The sequence below is a fragment of the Arctopsyche grandis genome, chromosome 10 (genome assembly GCF_051622035.1).
Source record: "Arctopsyche grandis isolate Sample6627 chromosome 10, ASM5162203v2, whole genome shotgun sequence".
Lineage (NCBI taxonomy): Eukaryota > Metazoa > Arthropoda > Insecta > Trichoptera > Hydropsychidae > Arctopsyche > Arctopsyche grandis.
In genome coordinates, this window is record NC_135364.1 from 22,946,165 (window position 1) to 22,965,206 (window position 19,042).

Here is a 19,042-nt window from a genome sequence, read left to right on the forward strand (position 1 = left end):
AAATATTTAAATAATATATCACATAATTAGATTATAAATAAATATTAAATTAAACTTAAGGCGAATGTAAGTCTTTTAGTACTATATATATTATTTATATAAGACATTTTCATTATTATACAAAATTTACGACCACACTCGTCCTGTCAGTTGCCGAATTTCAGTTATTTAACATTCAAATTAAGAAGCAACAACTACGTAAACACCATTTGATGATGCGCAATTATCAAATAATAAAACTAACTAAAATTGCACGCTGTTTGCTTCGTTGTTATAAAACACAACCGTAATAAATGCAAATTACACACAGCTTCGATATAAACTAAACATAAAAACTAACATAGGTTTAATGCTGTATGTAAACGACCGATACTGTGATACGTATAATATTAGCATTAGCGTTATCCAGGTCTGTGTATGTAAATCGCACACTCATAGCGAAACAATAGTTGCGTGAGATTATCTGTAATATCTGGATTAACATGGTGAATTTGAAGATTAGTCGTCGACGTTCACGTAATGTCCGTGGACCGTGGCCGACTGATGGTAGCGTCTGCGGGATGCGAAGTCTTCGTTGTCTTCGTTCAATTGAGATGAATTGACGTCGACTCCCGGATGCACCGGAGTCACGACAAATTGCTCGTACTCCATAACCCTTTTCCTACATGAGAAATAGTCGATAAATTGATTGTTAACACGATTATAATACATCATCAGGATACGATTGATTGATAGTTACCCCATCATTTGTAGGAAGATGTTTTTCACCCATGTGAGGAATTTGAATTCGGCAGTGCGACCTGGTTTAACGGCCGGATTAGCCGTACCCACGTACAGCCACACGAGCCAAACTACGGCAATGCAACCCAGGGCGTATCCCCAATGGACCAAAAACATTATGATCAATTTGGTCAAAACCTGTAATAAGTATTTTATTATTATTGTTTGAATCAAATTTAAATAAATACATGAAATAAATACATACACCGCCTAATGAAAACCATCTGTTGCAAAGGCTGGAGTACCAATTTTTGGTTTTGGAATGGATATGAGTGTTCTTTGCGCTTTGTGTAATCGGATCAGTGTCGGAATTGTTAGCTGCAATGTTGGTTCCTCCATTTTGAGGTGGAAAGCTTTCGGTAGGTGAGCCCTGAATCAAATTCATTACAATATTAAATCAATAGCGAAATTACACATGGGTTAGAGTTCGTATATGATCAGTGGCGTGACAAGTATTGATACCCTAGGGAAGTGCTACTCAAACTTTTTCAGTTGGCGGACCAGCATCATATTTTTTAATAAAAAAGTTATATATGAATATGACTGTAAATTTGTTCATATAACAAATAAAAATAATATTAAATATAAGTAGTAAAATTTATTTTGTTGAATTCAAAAAAGTACAATATCTATATATCGGGTCTACCTCACGGGCCCGAATGTGAAACGCCCGAAAACGCAAATATCGGAAGGCAAAGATCGAAAATCGAAAGATCTTAAGTCGAAAGATTAAAAAAAAGGGTGCATGGTAAACGGTACATACTCACGTACATACTCACTTAATTTGCGCGAGCAGGATACAACAGGAACAAGAGGAACAGGCTTTTCCTCTCGTATTCTGCGCGCGCACATTAATACGGGAGGAAAAGCCTGTTCCTCTTGTTCCTGTTGTATCCTGCTCGCGCAAATTAAGTGAGTATGTACCGTTTACCATGCAACCTTTTTTTTTTTGATCTTTCGACTTAAGATCTTTCGATTTTCGATCTTTGCTTGCCGATATTTGCGTTTTTGGGCGTTTCACATTCGGGCCCGTGACGGAGACTGCTATATATCATACATATAAATAAACACATATATATATATAAACTTAGACATAGATGAAAAATGAAAATGAAAAAAAAAACTAATGAGACATGAGCCTGTTTGTTATTAGATAACTTATCCAGTCGTGGTTTTATCGAAGACAATTAATTCCACACGTAACGGATCAGGAATATTTACACTATTACGATATTTTGTCTTTATTAAATTACTAATGGTTGAGCAACCAGTCTCGTAAAGGTAAAAGAGTTTCAGTGCATATTCTTAAATATCTGGGAAGAATTCTGCTTTCAATTTGATCTAAAAGGACGCAAGTGATGTTGTGGTTTCAAAACACTTTTTTAATTCTTCATTTTTAGTCAGATCAATTAGTTTATCTTCCAAATTAATTTATATAATATATAAGCTATTGTTTTAATTACTTTATCTATGTACGTAGTAACAATAGATGAAGTTTTGTGATCATGCGAAAATTCGAACTCGAGATTTTGATTGATTCGAACTCAGAATCGATTACTGATCAAGTTTTCATGATCTAATTTTTTATTTACTTCTTTGTGTACGGACTGGTACTGGGCCGCGGACCATAGTTTGAGTAGCACTGCCCTAGGGGCAACCAATTTTGGGGGCGTCACAAAGGCAAAATATTTACCATAAAATATCAAAATGCCACATTTTGTAGTTACTCAAGGCGCAGACACACATAAAAGTACGGCACGGCATGTCTAGATAGATTCCAGCTTTGAATGGGCGTGTTTTATGTCATTGTTAATTCGTACGATCTTATTATTTGGATAAGTTTTCCCTTAAAATATGGGAATCACTGTCAAACCTGTCAATACGAGGAAAATACATCACCTAAAAAGCGCTCCAAGGGATGAGTTATGGCCTGGCATAGATCAGGCGTACTAGAGTTTTTTAACATGTGTAAAACTATTTAAAAAAACATGTCTGCATACTTAAATAAGTTCATTTCGAAAAGTAAAATGTGAGCGGGCAACGAATTGTTCGACAAAGCTGTCATTTCGCTGTCAACAATCAAGTAGATATCGTCAACGTGCATAATATGTATTTGTTTCTTAGCAAAAGTTGATAAATATGACAAAAGGAGGCAAAAAAGCGTGCCCCGGGCGCCATTTAAGGTAGACTCATAGAGAGATATGCGACATGTGCTTTTTTTGTAGTTTTGCGCATGCAAAAAGCACGCTGGTACGCCAAATCTTTACTACCGCATCCCATTGCAAACCTCACCCCGTGGAGTGTTTTCGGTGATGTTTTATCTTCGTATTGACATAGGTTTGATAGTGATTTCCATATTTGAAGAAATGTAAGAGAAATTTGTCGAAATAATAAGACCGTACGAATAAACAATGACATAAAGATACGCCTCTCACCGCTGGAGGCCATGTACGCCTCCCGTGCCGCACTTTTGAGTGTGACCTTACCGTTAAATCCTCGCTACGCTACTGTATACATGTTACAGTGAAAGCATATTTCAAGTGAAAATATATTTTCGCCAATTCAAGCAGTGAAAATGTATCAAACAATGAATTTACAACGTTTAACTCTATAAATTTATCCTAACCCTTAAATAATACCAACCCTAAAAATCTAATCTTAAATGAATAAAACCAACCCTGAAAATGTAACTGGTTATGATTTCATTGAAACACAGACAATATGACACACAGACAATACATTAATTTTGGCAGATTATTCAATAAATCAGAATTGCTGTATATTGTGTGATGTTCTAACATTAAAAATTATAATATCAATGAGCAATGACATTACAACATATGCAAATATTCACCGTTAGATTTTTATGCCGTGTCCTTTCAGGAAACAGAACGTCCAAATCGTTATGCGTTGATCCATAGTTGGCAGATTGCGGAGATTCATCTTGCGACGGACTTCGATGAGTTTTCGATTGAAACCTAACAAATTACAACATCAAATAATTGTTGCCAACATTACAGAAAATATAATACCACACAAACCTCAATTCTCTCTTATGTTGTAGATCAAAAGTTTGAGCTAGCGCAAAATAGGAATAATCGATACAAGCATACGTTATCAAAAACGGCATCGTGACAATTGGAGCCAATTTGTTTATATCACCGATCAGGATGAAAGATATCGTAACAATGGCTACGACGCCCATCGAATACACAGGCACTTTATTGGGACCTCTCTGTAAAATACGACGATGGGAATTAGATCAATGCAACACTCGGCGTCATGAGATGATACGAAAGATTCATACTCCTTTTCCTAATATTCCGAGACCGGGAATCACATTCTCGTTGGCGATACTCTGAAGGACTCGAGGCGTGCCGTACATGGCTCCCAAACACGAGCTCATTGAACTGACGTACAACCCGGCTAACAATAGAATACGAACGGCTGACACTTTGGCAGTCAAGAATGAGTCGTCTAATAAGGCAGATCGGACGCAAGTACCACCCAGTGTTATCACAAACATCAAGTATAAAAATGTCCTGAAATAATTACAAAATCAATTAATACATACATATATAACGGGTGATTTAGTTATTTATTTTATGAGATAACATCATAATATTTCGTTGTATCTGAAAGCTTGATTTAAGAATAGACTAGTGGTTAGCATATAATGCTTTGAACACAGTGGTCACGGGTTTAAATCCCACTGGATTATACTGGCCAGATCTTGGATTTGTGACTCCAGGTCGATCGTTTCTTATCAGAGTTTACCAATTTATCTGATTTTCATTGAAACGGTTCCAACAAATTGGCAACCCTATCCATTTTCTAGTAAAATCTCGAGTTTTCAGCAATCTCGAATTTCGCTGAATTGTATAAAATGCTGCAAATGTACAAATTTGCCCATAAATGTCTCTGTGGATGTTAATTGATATATATTTACTTTTATAATACTAATAATGTATCAAATGTACAATGTTTCTGGCCAGGAAGGCGCATCGGGATTACTTGTTAGGCCTTCCTGGTATAAATTAAAAAAATAAAAAGTATATGTTGGATAGTATATAGATATGTCGTTCTCATAACCATCTCATAACCATACAGAGAATCACCCAAATTCACGTCTATAAGCTGTCATATGCCATTGATTCACTTTAAATGCGAAAAGTTGTCAAAAATCTTAACCTTTAGATAATTACGAATGCATATGAACAATATTCTGCTTTACACATCATCATTTATAGCCACTCACCATCCATTGCTCCAGCGCGCTTTCATTCGTCTCGCTTTTGGGCAACTCTTATTCATCTAATCCCACACATTTTTCTGATTTCATTCACTCATCTACCTTGAGGCCTTCTTTGCACCCTTTCACATTTTCTCAGACACCATTCGAGCACGTTTTTCGTACATCTATCATCCATTCTTCTAATTACGTGACCTGCCCATTGCCATTTCAATCTCTTTATCACTCTCACCTCACCTCAATCTCTCACCATTATATCAAACAAACAATATGTCACACTTATCACCCACGTATTCCATATTCTATCTACATAATTGCCATAAATCAAACTTTCAAATAAAGAGAACTATGCTAATTGTCGGATTATCTTTTAGATTGCTACATGTAAATACATCACAATAGTTTAGTGCTACTCAAACGCCAGTATATGGACTGATGCCGGGCCGGAAATAGCTGGTCTCCGGTCAAAGAAGTAAATGCATGTACGTATTTGAAATATCGACGTTGCTTTATCCTTTCCTCACTCTTCACAGTCTGTATTGTTTTCTCCACTCTTCAGTTAGTGTTTGTCACAGATGAATAATGGCTCACTACACGCGTTTTTCAAAAGGAAACATTCGGACACAGAACATCGCAATACTTCTGATTCTTCAGACTTGGAGAGTGAATCAAATCAAAACCGATCCAAAAGAATTCATTCTGCCTTCACTTATAAATATTCCATTTCCAAGTCTTACATTCAGTTGGGATTTAATGCTATAGATGGCAATGTCTGTTTTGAAGTGCTGGGTGAGTTGGCAGCAAAGAAAGTTGGACATGTTCCATTATCTAATAACACTATACATATGTAGATCGAAGAACCTAGTCTTGATAACGATATGGGAAAACAGCTCATAGAAGAAATAAAATTGGTAAGTGGGTCTACTTAAAAGTAATTTTATTTAATTTCTACCATAGTCTTAATTATCTAAATCTGACCAGCATACCACAGAAAAACCAAATCATACATTGAATGATTTCTTTCGATAAATGTTTTGCCGGGGTTTAAGCCCGAGACCTGTCAGTCGGTAGCAGCACAAATTGTTCAGTGAAATGGGTACTTATTCATAAGCATCAAGTATACACTTATACTATCACATAAAAATACACGGCAGTTAAGTATTTACATATGTATGTTCTGGTGGAGGTCAGTATTGTCTTATTGCACACAAAATATCTTCAAATGGATCCTGATTTCGTATTACGTGAAGTTGATTACATAGGTATATGTAATAAAATCATTTGGGAAATGCTTTTTCAATTTTTATCGATATTTTTCGACATAACGTCAATCACTAGTTGTGTACTGTCACTTTACTAAAACTGTTTCGACACCTAGAGGCCATTCATGTAACTGACGTGTATTTGTATGTGAAATTTTATATACTCGAAGCTCAGATGCACCCGTATAACCAAAAATCATCATCATTATCATCTACAGCCGCTCAACGTCCACTGCTGGATAAAGGGCTCTCCAACACGTCTCCACTCGTCTCTGTTTTACACAACTCTCATCCATTTCAACCCACACATTTTCCTAATTTTGCCTACCCATCTTCCCAGCGGTCTTCCATTTACCCTTTGCATTCTCTCGGGTACCATTCTAGCACTTCTTTAGTCCATTTTTCTAGCCACGTGGCCCGCCCATTGCCATTTCAATCTCTTTACTCTATCCACTATGTCCACTACCCTTGTCATACTTCTCACCCACGTGTTCCGCTTCCTTTCTTTCCTCGTTATGCCAAGCATACAGCGTTCTATACTTGGAGTTAATTGTCCAAGTTTCACATCCATACGTCATCACTGGTAAAACGCATTGATCAAAGATCTTTTTCTTCAGGTGTATTAACATTTTTGATTTAAAAACAACATTCATTAGTCCAGATGCACTCCATCCTAATTTCATACGTCTCTTTATTTCTTCTTCTGTATAACCAATAAGTACCATAAAATGTGTGAGCATAAAGTGTAAATAGACAAAGTCCCAGTATGCCAATTTCCTACCCAATATACACACTCTTGAATATTCACAAAAGTCATATGAAGGTTTTCTTCATTTTGAACGTTTCCGTAGATACATACCCAGTAATAATAGCAGCGAGTGATCCATTCGGAATATTGGTAGAAGGCGAACGTAGATCTCCGCTCATATTGATACCAGCCAAGATACCGGTGATGGTTGGGAAGAACACGCCGAAAACTGTAAACCACGTATACCCATCGTGGTATTCGGACCATTTATTTTTATCCATGTTGCCGCTCAGCCACCCTTCAAATCCGCTCTCTGAAAGGTCGATCGTTTAATTCCGTGTTCAATTATAGAATGTCGAGTGTATTAAATCGAGCCGTACCTATATCGTCGTGTACGAATGATCCGACGCTGAAGTCGAGTGCTGCCAGAAGTAAGATGAGCAATAGGACGAATTGGAGTTTGACTACCCATTTTACACCAGCAACGTTGATGGTTCCCAAAAGTAGAACGGCACTGCAGGCGAATCCCCGAGCTGCCCAGACGTTGTCGGTGTATCCTACGAGTCCTGCCATGGATTCCCCGAATCCGAGAACGTTGAGGGCACAACCGACGGCCTGAGAAAGGAATATTAAATCAATACAAATATATAAAGTCAATCGTATAAACGAATTGAGGATGATCATAAACAATACCTGTCCAAAGCAGTACAACAATCCTAGCGATCCACCAAACCGTGATCCTAAGGTGTGCGATAGCAGAAAGTATACACCTCCACTTTCAATACGACACCGTTCACATATACCAACGGCAGATAAAACAGACACCAATGCAACAAAAACTGTAAAAAAAAAAAACATATTAAATCAAACAATACATCTACTTACATAAACGTAAATGACTCATTTAGTATCCAAACCTGAGAATAAAACGATGAAAACGGCGTTCACAACACCGGCTTGTGCCACCATCCATCCCGATCTTAAAAATACAATAACTCCAAAAATATTTATAAGGCACGAAGTGAACACTCCATCCCACGTACCGAACAAAACCGGTTGAGATATGAAAAAGTTTGATCTCCACCAAGGCACGTCACCCTAAAATCAAAAACCTTGATAAAATATTCACAGCACATTTTATCAATGCAGTTCTGTCTATATACCTGTTCTTCAGCGAAGATTTCATTGGCTCCGGAAGCTTGATGACCACCGGCTCCGTACTGATATTCATTACCAAGATCGACGAACCCGCCGGAGTTTCTGCGGACTCTGCCCCGTCCGAATACAGACGGGTTATCTTCACTCAAGCCGAAGCTGTCTAGATCTCGTCTCCTCGCATTGTTGCTAGGTTTGGACGCTCTTTCGTTGCCGCTCATCTTGAACGTACAAAACTACCTGAAATCGTAAAAGCAAAGATTGCACATTAGTAACGACTGGCATGAAACATATGGTAGGTCAACTGATAACCGCCTTATCATTCAATAAATATAAGTATCAATAAAATCTGTATTAAGATCAACAAGTTCTTGGTATGTATGAATATATTTTACAGGCAGGTAGCTGTGTTGGGGAGACGGGATCGGTTTGTTGTCGGCAGCGGAATGCGGAATAGATTAAGGGAAAAATGGCGATTATTTCAAGTATGCGATAAGATTACGTCATTGGAAATGATTGTGTCTGATTAACCTATAAAACGTAAACAAAGGCGGTTGTCGCGTTGTACTTACGGAATGATTGGAGTTTGGTTAAATGTCATGGGAAATTGGTCAGGTGTAGTTAAAATGCACTTTTGATGTATTATTTAATACATCGGTGCAGAGATTTGACAGGCGTGATATGAGCGCGGACGTCAGCTGTCAGTGAATCATAGCTTGACATTTACGTAGGCGCTTGGTCTAAACACCATTTTTTATGGATCGTTATTGATTTGACAATAGTGGTTGTATAATTCGAAATGAATCATTTGCAGTCAAGGGCTCTTGATTGGTGATTTAAGAAGCTATAGGTTTTGACCATTTATTGATCGATAGAAACTCGATTGAGTTTATAAGTAGATCTTTACTTATGTTCAATAATTTTATCATTTGATAAATCATATTGTTGCGTGGGGTGGGTGGAGGATCCAAGTAAAAGGCCAACAGTCGTTTCACAGCATTTCAGCAAGTCCAGAATGATCTGATATCGCCTACGTACCGCCTTATAAGGGGTAGATCTCTCAGGACGTCTAATCTGTTTACCTACTGTATAGTCACGTATTCGGATATGTATTCCCACGGTATGAGAGGTGCAATCATTGTTTAGCTTTCATGCACTTAGCTTGTCGCTAATCCCTAAAACCACTTACACCGATCTCACGGTATGCATTTAGTTAATCCGTTAACAGATATCCGTTACAGATAATCCTTGAACGGTCACACAGTCTCTGGGATTCTATTCGCTTAATCCGCGGCGTACGTAACAATATTCATATTTGTTTTAAATGAAGTGCATGCGAGTAGAGCAAAAATCTTGCCTTGTTATAAATATTGTGTTGAAATTTTTAATCACAATAAAAATTAACCAGAAAAACAGATAGAAAACCGAAATGTTTAGTTGTGAACAGGACCAGACGAAAAGAGAAATTGAACGTTTTCAAGTTCATTTATGAAATATAGGGGTTTGGTGCAAACGATCGAAAAGCGCCAGACAGATTGAACCACAGATTAACTGGATGGCTGCTTTAAACGCAATTCTCGAATTAACGAATGAAAAATTGCACATTAGATGACGAGTAACCTTTCGATGTGCACAGATGCAATTATTAAAATTGAGTTGTATCTTTCTGGCGAGTTTTTAGTAATTTAATAAGGAAAAATTCGGAACTAAAGTATCAGAAGCACAGAACGTATACAAGGTAGGTATGTCGGGACTTCGGGTAGATTTTGCTTAGTGTATGTAAGTGCGAGCAGTTCGCACGCATAAGGTACACGTGTCGTTAATCTGTTGTTCAGTCTGTCTGGCGCTTTTCGATCGTTTGCACCGCATCGGAAATATAGTGTTTTTGGGTTTGCTGCAAATGATTGCACACCACGACCCTGCATGCTCTTTCGATTGCATTTTAACTGTTTGAATTTCAGCATGTACGAGAGACGAGATATTCATGGGGTTGCGCAGATGACATTTAGATGTACATTGATGATTGGTAATTCTTAAAATTGAGTTGGATCTTTCTGGCAAGTTTAAAATGGCAAAAGCCGAGTCAAAAGTTTGAAATGAGCATGCGGGCGCATCGTTTAACAATGAGCATCGTTTGCAGCGCAGGGAGTGTTTTTACCCCCAATCCCACATTTAGGAAATTGTTCTTTCGATGACCAACCAATACTCAACATCTTTGAAGAAATACGTCTGAAAGTTGCAAATATAACAGAATATAAAAGATCTAGCTCTTTGCGGACCAAAGCTATCCCGTTATTTCCCCGAATTATAGTTCGGGTGTGTTACAAGTTGTAACTTACAACAGTAATCCACAAGTATACAATGAGGCAACCTAAATGCATTTTAAAAAGGACAATTTTTGTCTCTCATTTCTTTTGGCTGCCTTTATATTTCGGCCGCCTGTGTGCGTTGCACACATTTGTACATATGGTAGGCACGGCCCTGATCATAGTATTATTGTATGTACGACGAAGGAGGTAGTTGCTTGACTTTGGAGGAGTGGGCTCCAGAAGCTCATTCACATTGGTGTCTGAGGCTGGTGCGATAGTTTATATCCTGATCAATACTCTCGAGGGTTCTTATGGGCTCGCGATTGCTAATATGGAACCAGTAAAATTGTGTCTTTGCTCTTGTGTGAAAGAAGTTATTTGTGGGCAAGGTCGGCTCTGCATGCTGGTATAGGAACGCGATGATGCAATCGTGCGATTTGTATTTTATGGGGACATAAATAATATCATCGACCTTGATTCAGGATAGTGTAGTATATTATAACTATAAACCTATAAACATACGAGTAGTGGTAGAGTTAGTTTATTGTTGTTCTGTCAACAAGCCAACTCCGAATGAAGCATGCAATAGATCCGTTGAATATTTAAACGTATGTATGTACACAGCGTGTACTCAGAACAGAGAGACCATTGGTCGATGGGTCTCGAGACCTTATTGGTTGTTTGTTGTTGTATACGGTTTATTCATACCTCAAGGCCTTTTTGGCGTGAATGTGCGATCAGGTGATCAGTGCTGGTAAACCAATGGTCGACGAGCACCAATCACCCAATCTCAACGTTACAGTGTTTATGCAAATAAGGATATTTAATATTTGCAACAATGTAAACAAAAACTTCAAGTCGATTAGATATTCAATATAAGATGCGTGTTGCTTAGTTAAATACAACACCACAGTTTATGTTTACGAAATAAAATAATAAAATCATATTAAGATTTCATAAGAATGATATTTTACTAAAGGAAATACTATAGTCGTTAGACATGCGATAGTTACCTGCTAATTTGAATTTAAATAATTCATTAACAATAATTGATCAATCAGTAGTGAATGGGAGCACAATAGATACATACTTCGTAATACAATGTTTACTTTATTTAAATATAATTCAATTGGCCAACGACCCAGTTAGAATATCTCAATATTTAGAAATCAAAATAAGATTAATTTTGGTCTATATTATTGTTAGATTTATGGGAATAAATCTAAGATGGTTAATAAATCTTCGGTTTTTAAAGTGAAGTTTATAAACCGAAGTAAAACACGTCGAATTCTAGTCTATATTTACGAGTAGGTAGATACTTACATATTGCTATACATAGGATATCCCAGTCAAATGGAATTATATTTGCATGGAATTTTTCCGAAAATAAAAATCGCTGACATCGAAGACATAAAATTTCATGGCTTGTAAAAACATTTCAATTGAAATAGTTGTATATTGTAATTGTATAAATGCTAAATTTTACATGTAATACTTAAGACATATATTTTTTAATACATTTATTGATTTTTTCGATGAGTACAACCCTCTTGGTGAAAACCTCAGCCTTATTTTCAATCATATTTAAAAAAAAATTACATTTTTATTTATTATTATTATTTATTTTTATTTTTTATTTTTATTTTACATATATACCAGGAAGGCCTTACAGGAAAATCCCAAATCCCATATTTACATAGAATAAAACAATATATGATATAGCGAGCGTATTACGCTTCACTTGTTAGCATTCACCGTTAAAGATAAAGAGCAAATACTTGTTTATATCAAAGAAAAACGATCAATTTGCTTTTCCAATAATTGAGTCGTAAATTATAAACAGCGATAAGAAAACACACACACACACGAGTTATGCGAGTCTAATAAGTGAGATATCTGTATCTTCGTTCGCTTTGTTTCACTTGAAAAGTTCAGAGAGTACATAACAATCATTGAAGAGTGTAAATACAAACACAATACATATGTATATCATCAACGATTATAGCATATTTCACATGTACTAAGTTTAGAATTTTTGTTATGAATTGTACATACTTACTTTTGTTTGGGTACCATATATTTTATACTAGAAATAAGGACAAACTAGTTGTAAGTAGAGTAAGAAAGAATAAGACGGCTGGGGGTGTTTTTCACAGGGGTGTGCTCATGTATAATGCCCTCCCTGAGTGCGTCAGGTCTGCTAAAAACATGGATGCATTCCTGCGAGGTGCGAAGAGACACCTCTGTGAGGGACAGTACATATAAGTTAATTATAAATTTTAGAGTTAAGTATAATAATTAAGATGTATTTTTAAATTAGCTTGATAGCTTATATATAAATAAATAAAAATAAAAAAATATATTGGTCCGGAAAAATAGCCCTATTTCCAGACAAATTAGGTATTTATTAAGACATATTTATCAAGACGTATTCTGCGCGCGCACATTAATACGGAAGGAAAAGCCTGTTCCTCTTGTTCCTGTTGTATCCTGCTCGCGCCAATTAAGTGAGTATGTACCGTTTACCATGCACTCTTTTTTTTTGATCTTTCGACTTAAGATCTTTCGATTTTCGATCTTTGCCTTCCGATATTTGCGTTTTCCGGCATTTCACATTCCGGCCCGTGAGGTAGACCCATAATTACGTCATCTTACACAGAGGTATCCATTAACACCCTTCAAGAAAGCACCAATGTTACTAGCACCTCTAATGCTCTCAGGAAGGGTATTGTATATTTGAACACCTCTGTGGAAAACACCTCCTGCAGTTTTTGCTTTCTTAACTCTACCTATAATGAATTTATTCCTATTTATAGTTTTATAATTATGTACATACATATATCTCTATTCCTAACTATATGATTATTAAAATATTTGGGTAATAGATTCTTATCTAGCTTATATACAAATTTTAAAGTGCTTAATTTAAGACTATTTCTAATATCCAACTAACATTCTTACGTTTCCTCACATTCAAAATTGAACGCATTGCTCTATTCTACACTTTCTGCAGTTTATTAATACATAATCCACTAAATAGATTGAGCACATTTAAAGGTGACATATATTCATTGTATATATATGTATTGTTGATGTAATATGTACCCTCATGAATAGAAGTAGTTCTTCATTGATATAGTGTGATATAAGAGGGTGTTTTATATGAAAGTATCGTAACATACGTATAATCGTTCGCGATTCGACCGTTCAATACTGTCGGAAGCGTTCCAGATTGGCCCACCAGCATCCAGCAGCGTTTCCCGGTGCGAGTTTTTGCTTATCTTGGTGGTTATAAGTTTGTTAACCAGTTATCTCAGGATGAAGTTTGCCCAAAAGCCATGGTGGCAAGTCTCCAGGTAAGAGCGCTCGTCACGGCCACACGCACGCCCTTATCGTCTCTAGCAGGTGCGGCTCAGCCCTGAATTTTAACCACACCTTGGGGGGGTTGAACACTGCTTATCGGTGGACCCAAGAACCACCCAGCCTACCCCCCTACAGCTAAAGAAGGGAGCCGCTCTCTAGAAAAACTAGCTGGATAACTGATCGTAATTTACGACCGCTTCGAATCAAAACGTGATGCCTCGAAGCGGTGTGCAAACATTATGTACGAGGTTGACTCGTTTAAATTTTATATCTTACAAACATATTATCACACGTAGATAGTGCTGGCTAATAGGACCCAGGTCTGCCCAGCAATATTTTTCATTTAATTCATGAAAGTGTCTATAGCTTATGTCAATCACACAGGTGTTGCTTGGAAGTGATGCAACATTATGCACGATGTTGACTCGTTTGAATTTTATATCGTACAAATAAAACATATCACACATAGATAGTGCTGGTTTATAGGACCCAGGTCTGCCCAGCAATATTTTAAATTTAATATATGAAATAATCTATGTATAGCTTGTGTCAATCACACAGGTGTTGCTTGAAAGTGATCCAACACTATGCACGATGTTGACTCTTTTGAATTTTATATCATACAAACATATTATCACACGTAGATAGTACTGGCTCATAGGACCCAGGTCTGCCCAGGAATATTTTTTATTTAATTCATGAAAGTGTCTATAGCTTGTGTCAATCACACAGGTGTTGCTGGGACGTGATGCAACATTATGCACGATGTTGACTCGTTTGAATTTTATATCATACAAATAAAACATATCACTAGAGGTAGGATAGTCACAGGGCTATCCATTGTTCCATTGTTGTTGATCCTTTGTAAAAAAGGTTCGGCAAACCTTTAACAATGCATTTACAACCTATGAACAATACGCGGCACCTTCTGGGTCCGGTGACTACATATCACACGTATGTAGATAGTGCTGGCTCATAGGACCCAGGTCTGCCCAGGAATATTTTTAATTTAGTTCATGAAGCTGTCTATAGCTTGTGTCAATCACACAGGTGGTGCTTGGAAGTGATGCAACATTATGCACGATGTTGACTCGTTTGAATTTTATATCATACAAATAAAACATATCACACATATATAGTGCTGGCTCATAAGACCCAGCTCTGCCCAGGAATATTTTTAATTTATTTCATGGAGCTGTCTATAGCTTGTGTCAATCACACAGGTGTTGCTTGGAAGTGATGCAACATTATGCACGATGTTGACTCGTTTGAATTTTATATCATAAAAATAAAACATATCACACATAGATAGTGCTGGATTATAGGACCCAGCTCTGCCCAGGAATATTTTTAATTTATTTCATGGAGCTGTCTATAGCTTGTGTCAATCACACAGGTGTTGCTTGGAAGTGATGCAACATTATGCACGATGTTGACTCGTTTGAATTTTATATCATAAAAATAAAACATATCACACATAGATAGTGCTGGATTATAGGACCCAGCTCTGCCCAGGAATATTTTTAATTTAATTCATGACAGTGTCTATAGCTTGTGTCAATCACACAGGTGTTGCTTGGAAGTGATGCAACATTATGCACGATGTTGACTCGTTTGAATTTTATATCATACAAATAAAACACATCACACGTTGATAGTGCTGGCTCATAGGACCCAGCTCTGCTCAGGAATATTTTAAATTTAATACATGAAAGTGTCTATAGCTTATGTCAATCATAGAGGTGTTGCTAGAAAGTGATCCAACATTATGTACATACATATGTACGAGCTCGACTCGTTTGAATTTTATATCATACAAATAAAACATACCACACGTAGATAGTACTAACGCATAGTACCCAGGTCTGCCCAGGTATATTTTAAATTTAATTTATGAAATAATCTACGTATAGCTTGTGTCAATCCAATATTATATACGAGCTTGACTCGTTTGAATTTTATATAATACAAATAAAATATATCACACGAGATAGTGCTGGCTCATAGTACCCAGATCTGTCTAGGAACATGTTTAATTTAATTTATCAAATTATCTACATATATATAACTTGTATATTTTTAATTTAATTTATGAAATTGTTTATAGATTGTGTTAATCACATAGGTGTTACCAGAAAGTGATCCAACAAATATGAAACCTTTATTATATACATATGTACATATAATCGATTGAAAAATGTTACACAATAGATCGATACTTAGCTGACGCTCAAATCAAATACATATATTGCACGATTTATTAAGATTATGGGACACTCTCGATATTTATTAGTAGTTATTATTTTATTTATAGGTAAAACCCAATTCACCTTCCTGGTAAATTATAAACATCGATAAATATTTTTTACAGAGCATCATAGAGCCATCTATGGATAAATTTGCATTTTTTGTAAATCAGCGAATTTGAGATACTGAAAAACTTGAAATTTGCGAGAAACAGGTCAAGGCTGCCAATTTTTTGGAACCGTTTCGGTGAAAATTAGATAAATTGGTAAACTCTGGTAAGAAATGATTGACCTGGAGTTGCATATCCGAAGTCTGGCCAGTAGTACTGGGTAGGGATTGAACCCGTGACAACTTGATTTGAAAGCATTAAACACTAACCACTAATCTACACTAAGATAATGAAGATATTAAAGTGACAATGGGCGAGTCACGTGGTTAGAAGAATGTACGAAAGGTAGGTAAAAGAAGTGCTGGAATGGTACCCGAGAGAATGTAGACGAGCGAAAGGAAGGTCGCAAGGACGGGTTGATTGAATTAGAAAAATGTGTGGGGTGGAATTCTGTAAATTGTGATGTTTCTTAATTACTTAATATACATAAAGTTGTGTGACTTTTCTTGACGAATTTCAATTGCACCAACATCTTATATGGCTTTTCTCGATAACTTATGTATATATGTATGTTTTAAGAAGTTACTGTGCATGATTATGTACTTGGATATAAAATTTATCATAATGTTACGTACGCCGCGGACTAAGCGAATAGAATCCCAGAGACTATGTGACCGTTCAAGGGTTATCTGTTAACGGATTTACTAAGTGCTTGTACTTAGGACCAACGGATATCTGTTAACGGATTAACTAAGTGCTTGCACTTACTTCCAGGATTATATCTGGACTCTAAGTGCATTTAGGCTAAACAATGACCGTTATTAGTCCTTTCTCAGAATCGGTACGGGGAGACCTAATGTCGTGGGAATACATATCCAAATACGTGACTATTCAAAAGGTAAACAGATTAGACGTCCTGAGAGATCTACCCTTTATAAGGCGTAGGCGATATCAGGTCATTCTGGACTGAGCACTGCCAGTGCGTGTATCTCCTTAATCATCAATAAATGCTGTGAAACGACTGTTGGCCTCTTACTTGGATCCTCCACCCACCCCTACGCAACAATAATAAATATTTTGTAAGCATTTAAATAGTAATTATATTAGAGATAGTTTGCGGTTCCAATCAACTTTTGTTAAACTACCAGGATGTGGTATGATGGGGTGTGGTGCAACGCAGTTCGAAATTGTATCATTTGACAGTTTATGTGGTGTATCGCATTGTTTTGACAGTGCAGTTGCATTCAGAGACATGCCCTTCGGCAAAATGCGATATTTGCTTTGTTACGTATATGTATAATACGTTTATTGGTAGGAAAATTGTGGAAAATGTTTTCACATTTAGAAAATTCGATGAAAATCAATGTATACGGAGAATCAATGTATATAGAAAATCAATGTACGTACATATACACTAACGTACCTAAATCTCTGAAAATTAAATTGTCTGAAATAATCAGTTTCAAAAATCAAAAAATTAATTGAACCATATCTAATCTGTATATTTTGTATGTACTTTTTAGTTTACGTATTTGTTTAAGAAATTTTTATGTGAAAATTTCCAATTTCATTTCAGCTAGCCTTGGAAAGTTTTAGGAGAAAGTTTGTTTTATTTTTCAGACTGAAAACAAAGGAAAATGTTTCAAAGATCTTGAGATTTTCATCAACAACAAAAAGTTTATGTTTAATGTAGTAATTTTTTAGAGATTGACTACTCTAAAAAAAATTTGAAAGTATGTTAATCGTTTAAAAAGTTCTTAGTCTGAATATTTAAATAGAATAAAATGAATATATTTTTTTATTTAAAGCTTTTATATACAACTTAAGCTGGCCGGTATTTATCGATCCAAATACTCATTTAAATAACAGATTATTTTTCCTCTCAGGTCAGACTAAAATTAAGCAGCAAGTTTTCACAATAAATCTGCTTTTATTAGTTTCATTTCGTTAGCTAGGTAAAATTCCTTACGGTCCAAAACTTGTGAGCTGATTTTGAACCACTGCCACTCTTCTAATCTCTTTGATATTTTACCGACATACGAAGATTATTATCACAGACTATGATGCTGATAAATCAGAGATTAAATCTTAATAAACCTAATACAGACCAGTCAGAATTATTTTTCGTAAATGATTGTCAATTAGTGGCTCCAATACTTACCATATTATCGATGGATGTATGTTTTTCTAGACCTATATTTTAGATTATATGACGATGGATGTAGAACTCGAGCATTCAAAACCGGAACTTTGTTTAAAGTCTAATGCTCTCAAAGAAGTATGGAATTCTGTATGGTCGGCATAACGAAAAAATATAAGAGACGGAATACTTAGGTGAGAAGTTCTACAAGGGTAGTTGATATAGTGGAGAGAGTGAAGGGATTGAAATAGACGAAAGATGGATAAAATAATTGCTTGAATGGTACCTGAAAGAATGTTAAAGGGTGGAAGGAAGGCTGAAAGGGAAACGGGGATATAAAATTAGAAAAATGTGTGGGATGAGATGAATGAGATATGTTCAGAGGGGAGGCTTTCACCCAGCAATATGTAGATAGTGAGAGGCTGTAAAAAAATATATTTAAAACATCGACCTATGTAAATTTTTGTAGGGAATATCATTAAGTGCTATGAATATAATAAATCCATTGAAATGTCATACATTTACATACTTCTAAAGAAAATTATTCTAGCTACATAAATTATACCAAAAGATGACAAGATGTATAATAAACAATAACTATGTAATTTTAAAATTTAAATGTATCCTATTTTAAATCTACCTAATATTAAAAACGTCTTTTGATCTTTATTCTGTAC

General features: G+C 36.0%; 1 protein-coding gene across 1 annotated transcript; it reads right to left on the bottom strand.

The window, feature by feature from the left end:
- Positions 1-66: 66 nt before the first annotated feature.
- Positions 67-8,908, bottom strand: LOC143917791 (solute carrier family 12 member 8). Its single transcript, XM_077439375.1, has 12 exons — positions 8,770-8,908; positions 8,206-8,437; positions 7,960-8,140; positions 7,736-7,881; positions 7,423-7,657; positions 7,154-7,355; positions 4,088-4,322; positions 3,822-4,015; positions 3,635-3,758; positions 986-1,150; positions 740-918; positions 67-661 (listed from the first exon to the last, which is right to left on the bottom strand). The coding sequence occupies exons 2-12, from the start codon at positions 8,416-8,418 to the stop codon at positions 499-501; spliced, it is 2,037 nt and encodes a 678-aa protein (XP_077295501.1). The 5' UTR covers positions 8,419-8,437; positions 8,770-8,908; the 3' UTR covers positions 67-498.
- Positions 8,909-19,042: the final 10,134 nt, after the last annotated feature.

Excerpts from the sequence above, each read along its gene's own strand:
- LOC143917791 (XM_077439375.1), bottom strand. The coding sequence starts at position 8,418 with ATGAGCGGCAACGAAAGAGCGTCCAAACCTAGCAACAATGCGAGGAGA. Across the intron at positions 7,658-7,735 it reads TGTTGTACTGCTTTGGACAG|GCCGTCGGTTGTGCCCTCAA; the intron begins GTATTGTTTATG and ends TTCCTTTCTCAG. Across the intron at positions 4,016-4,087 it reads TCGGAATATTAGGAAAAGGA|AGAGGTCCCAATAAAGTGCC; the intron begins GTATGAATCTTT and ends CGTATTTTACAG.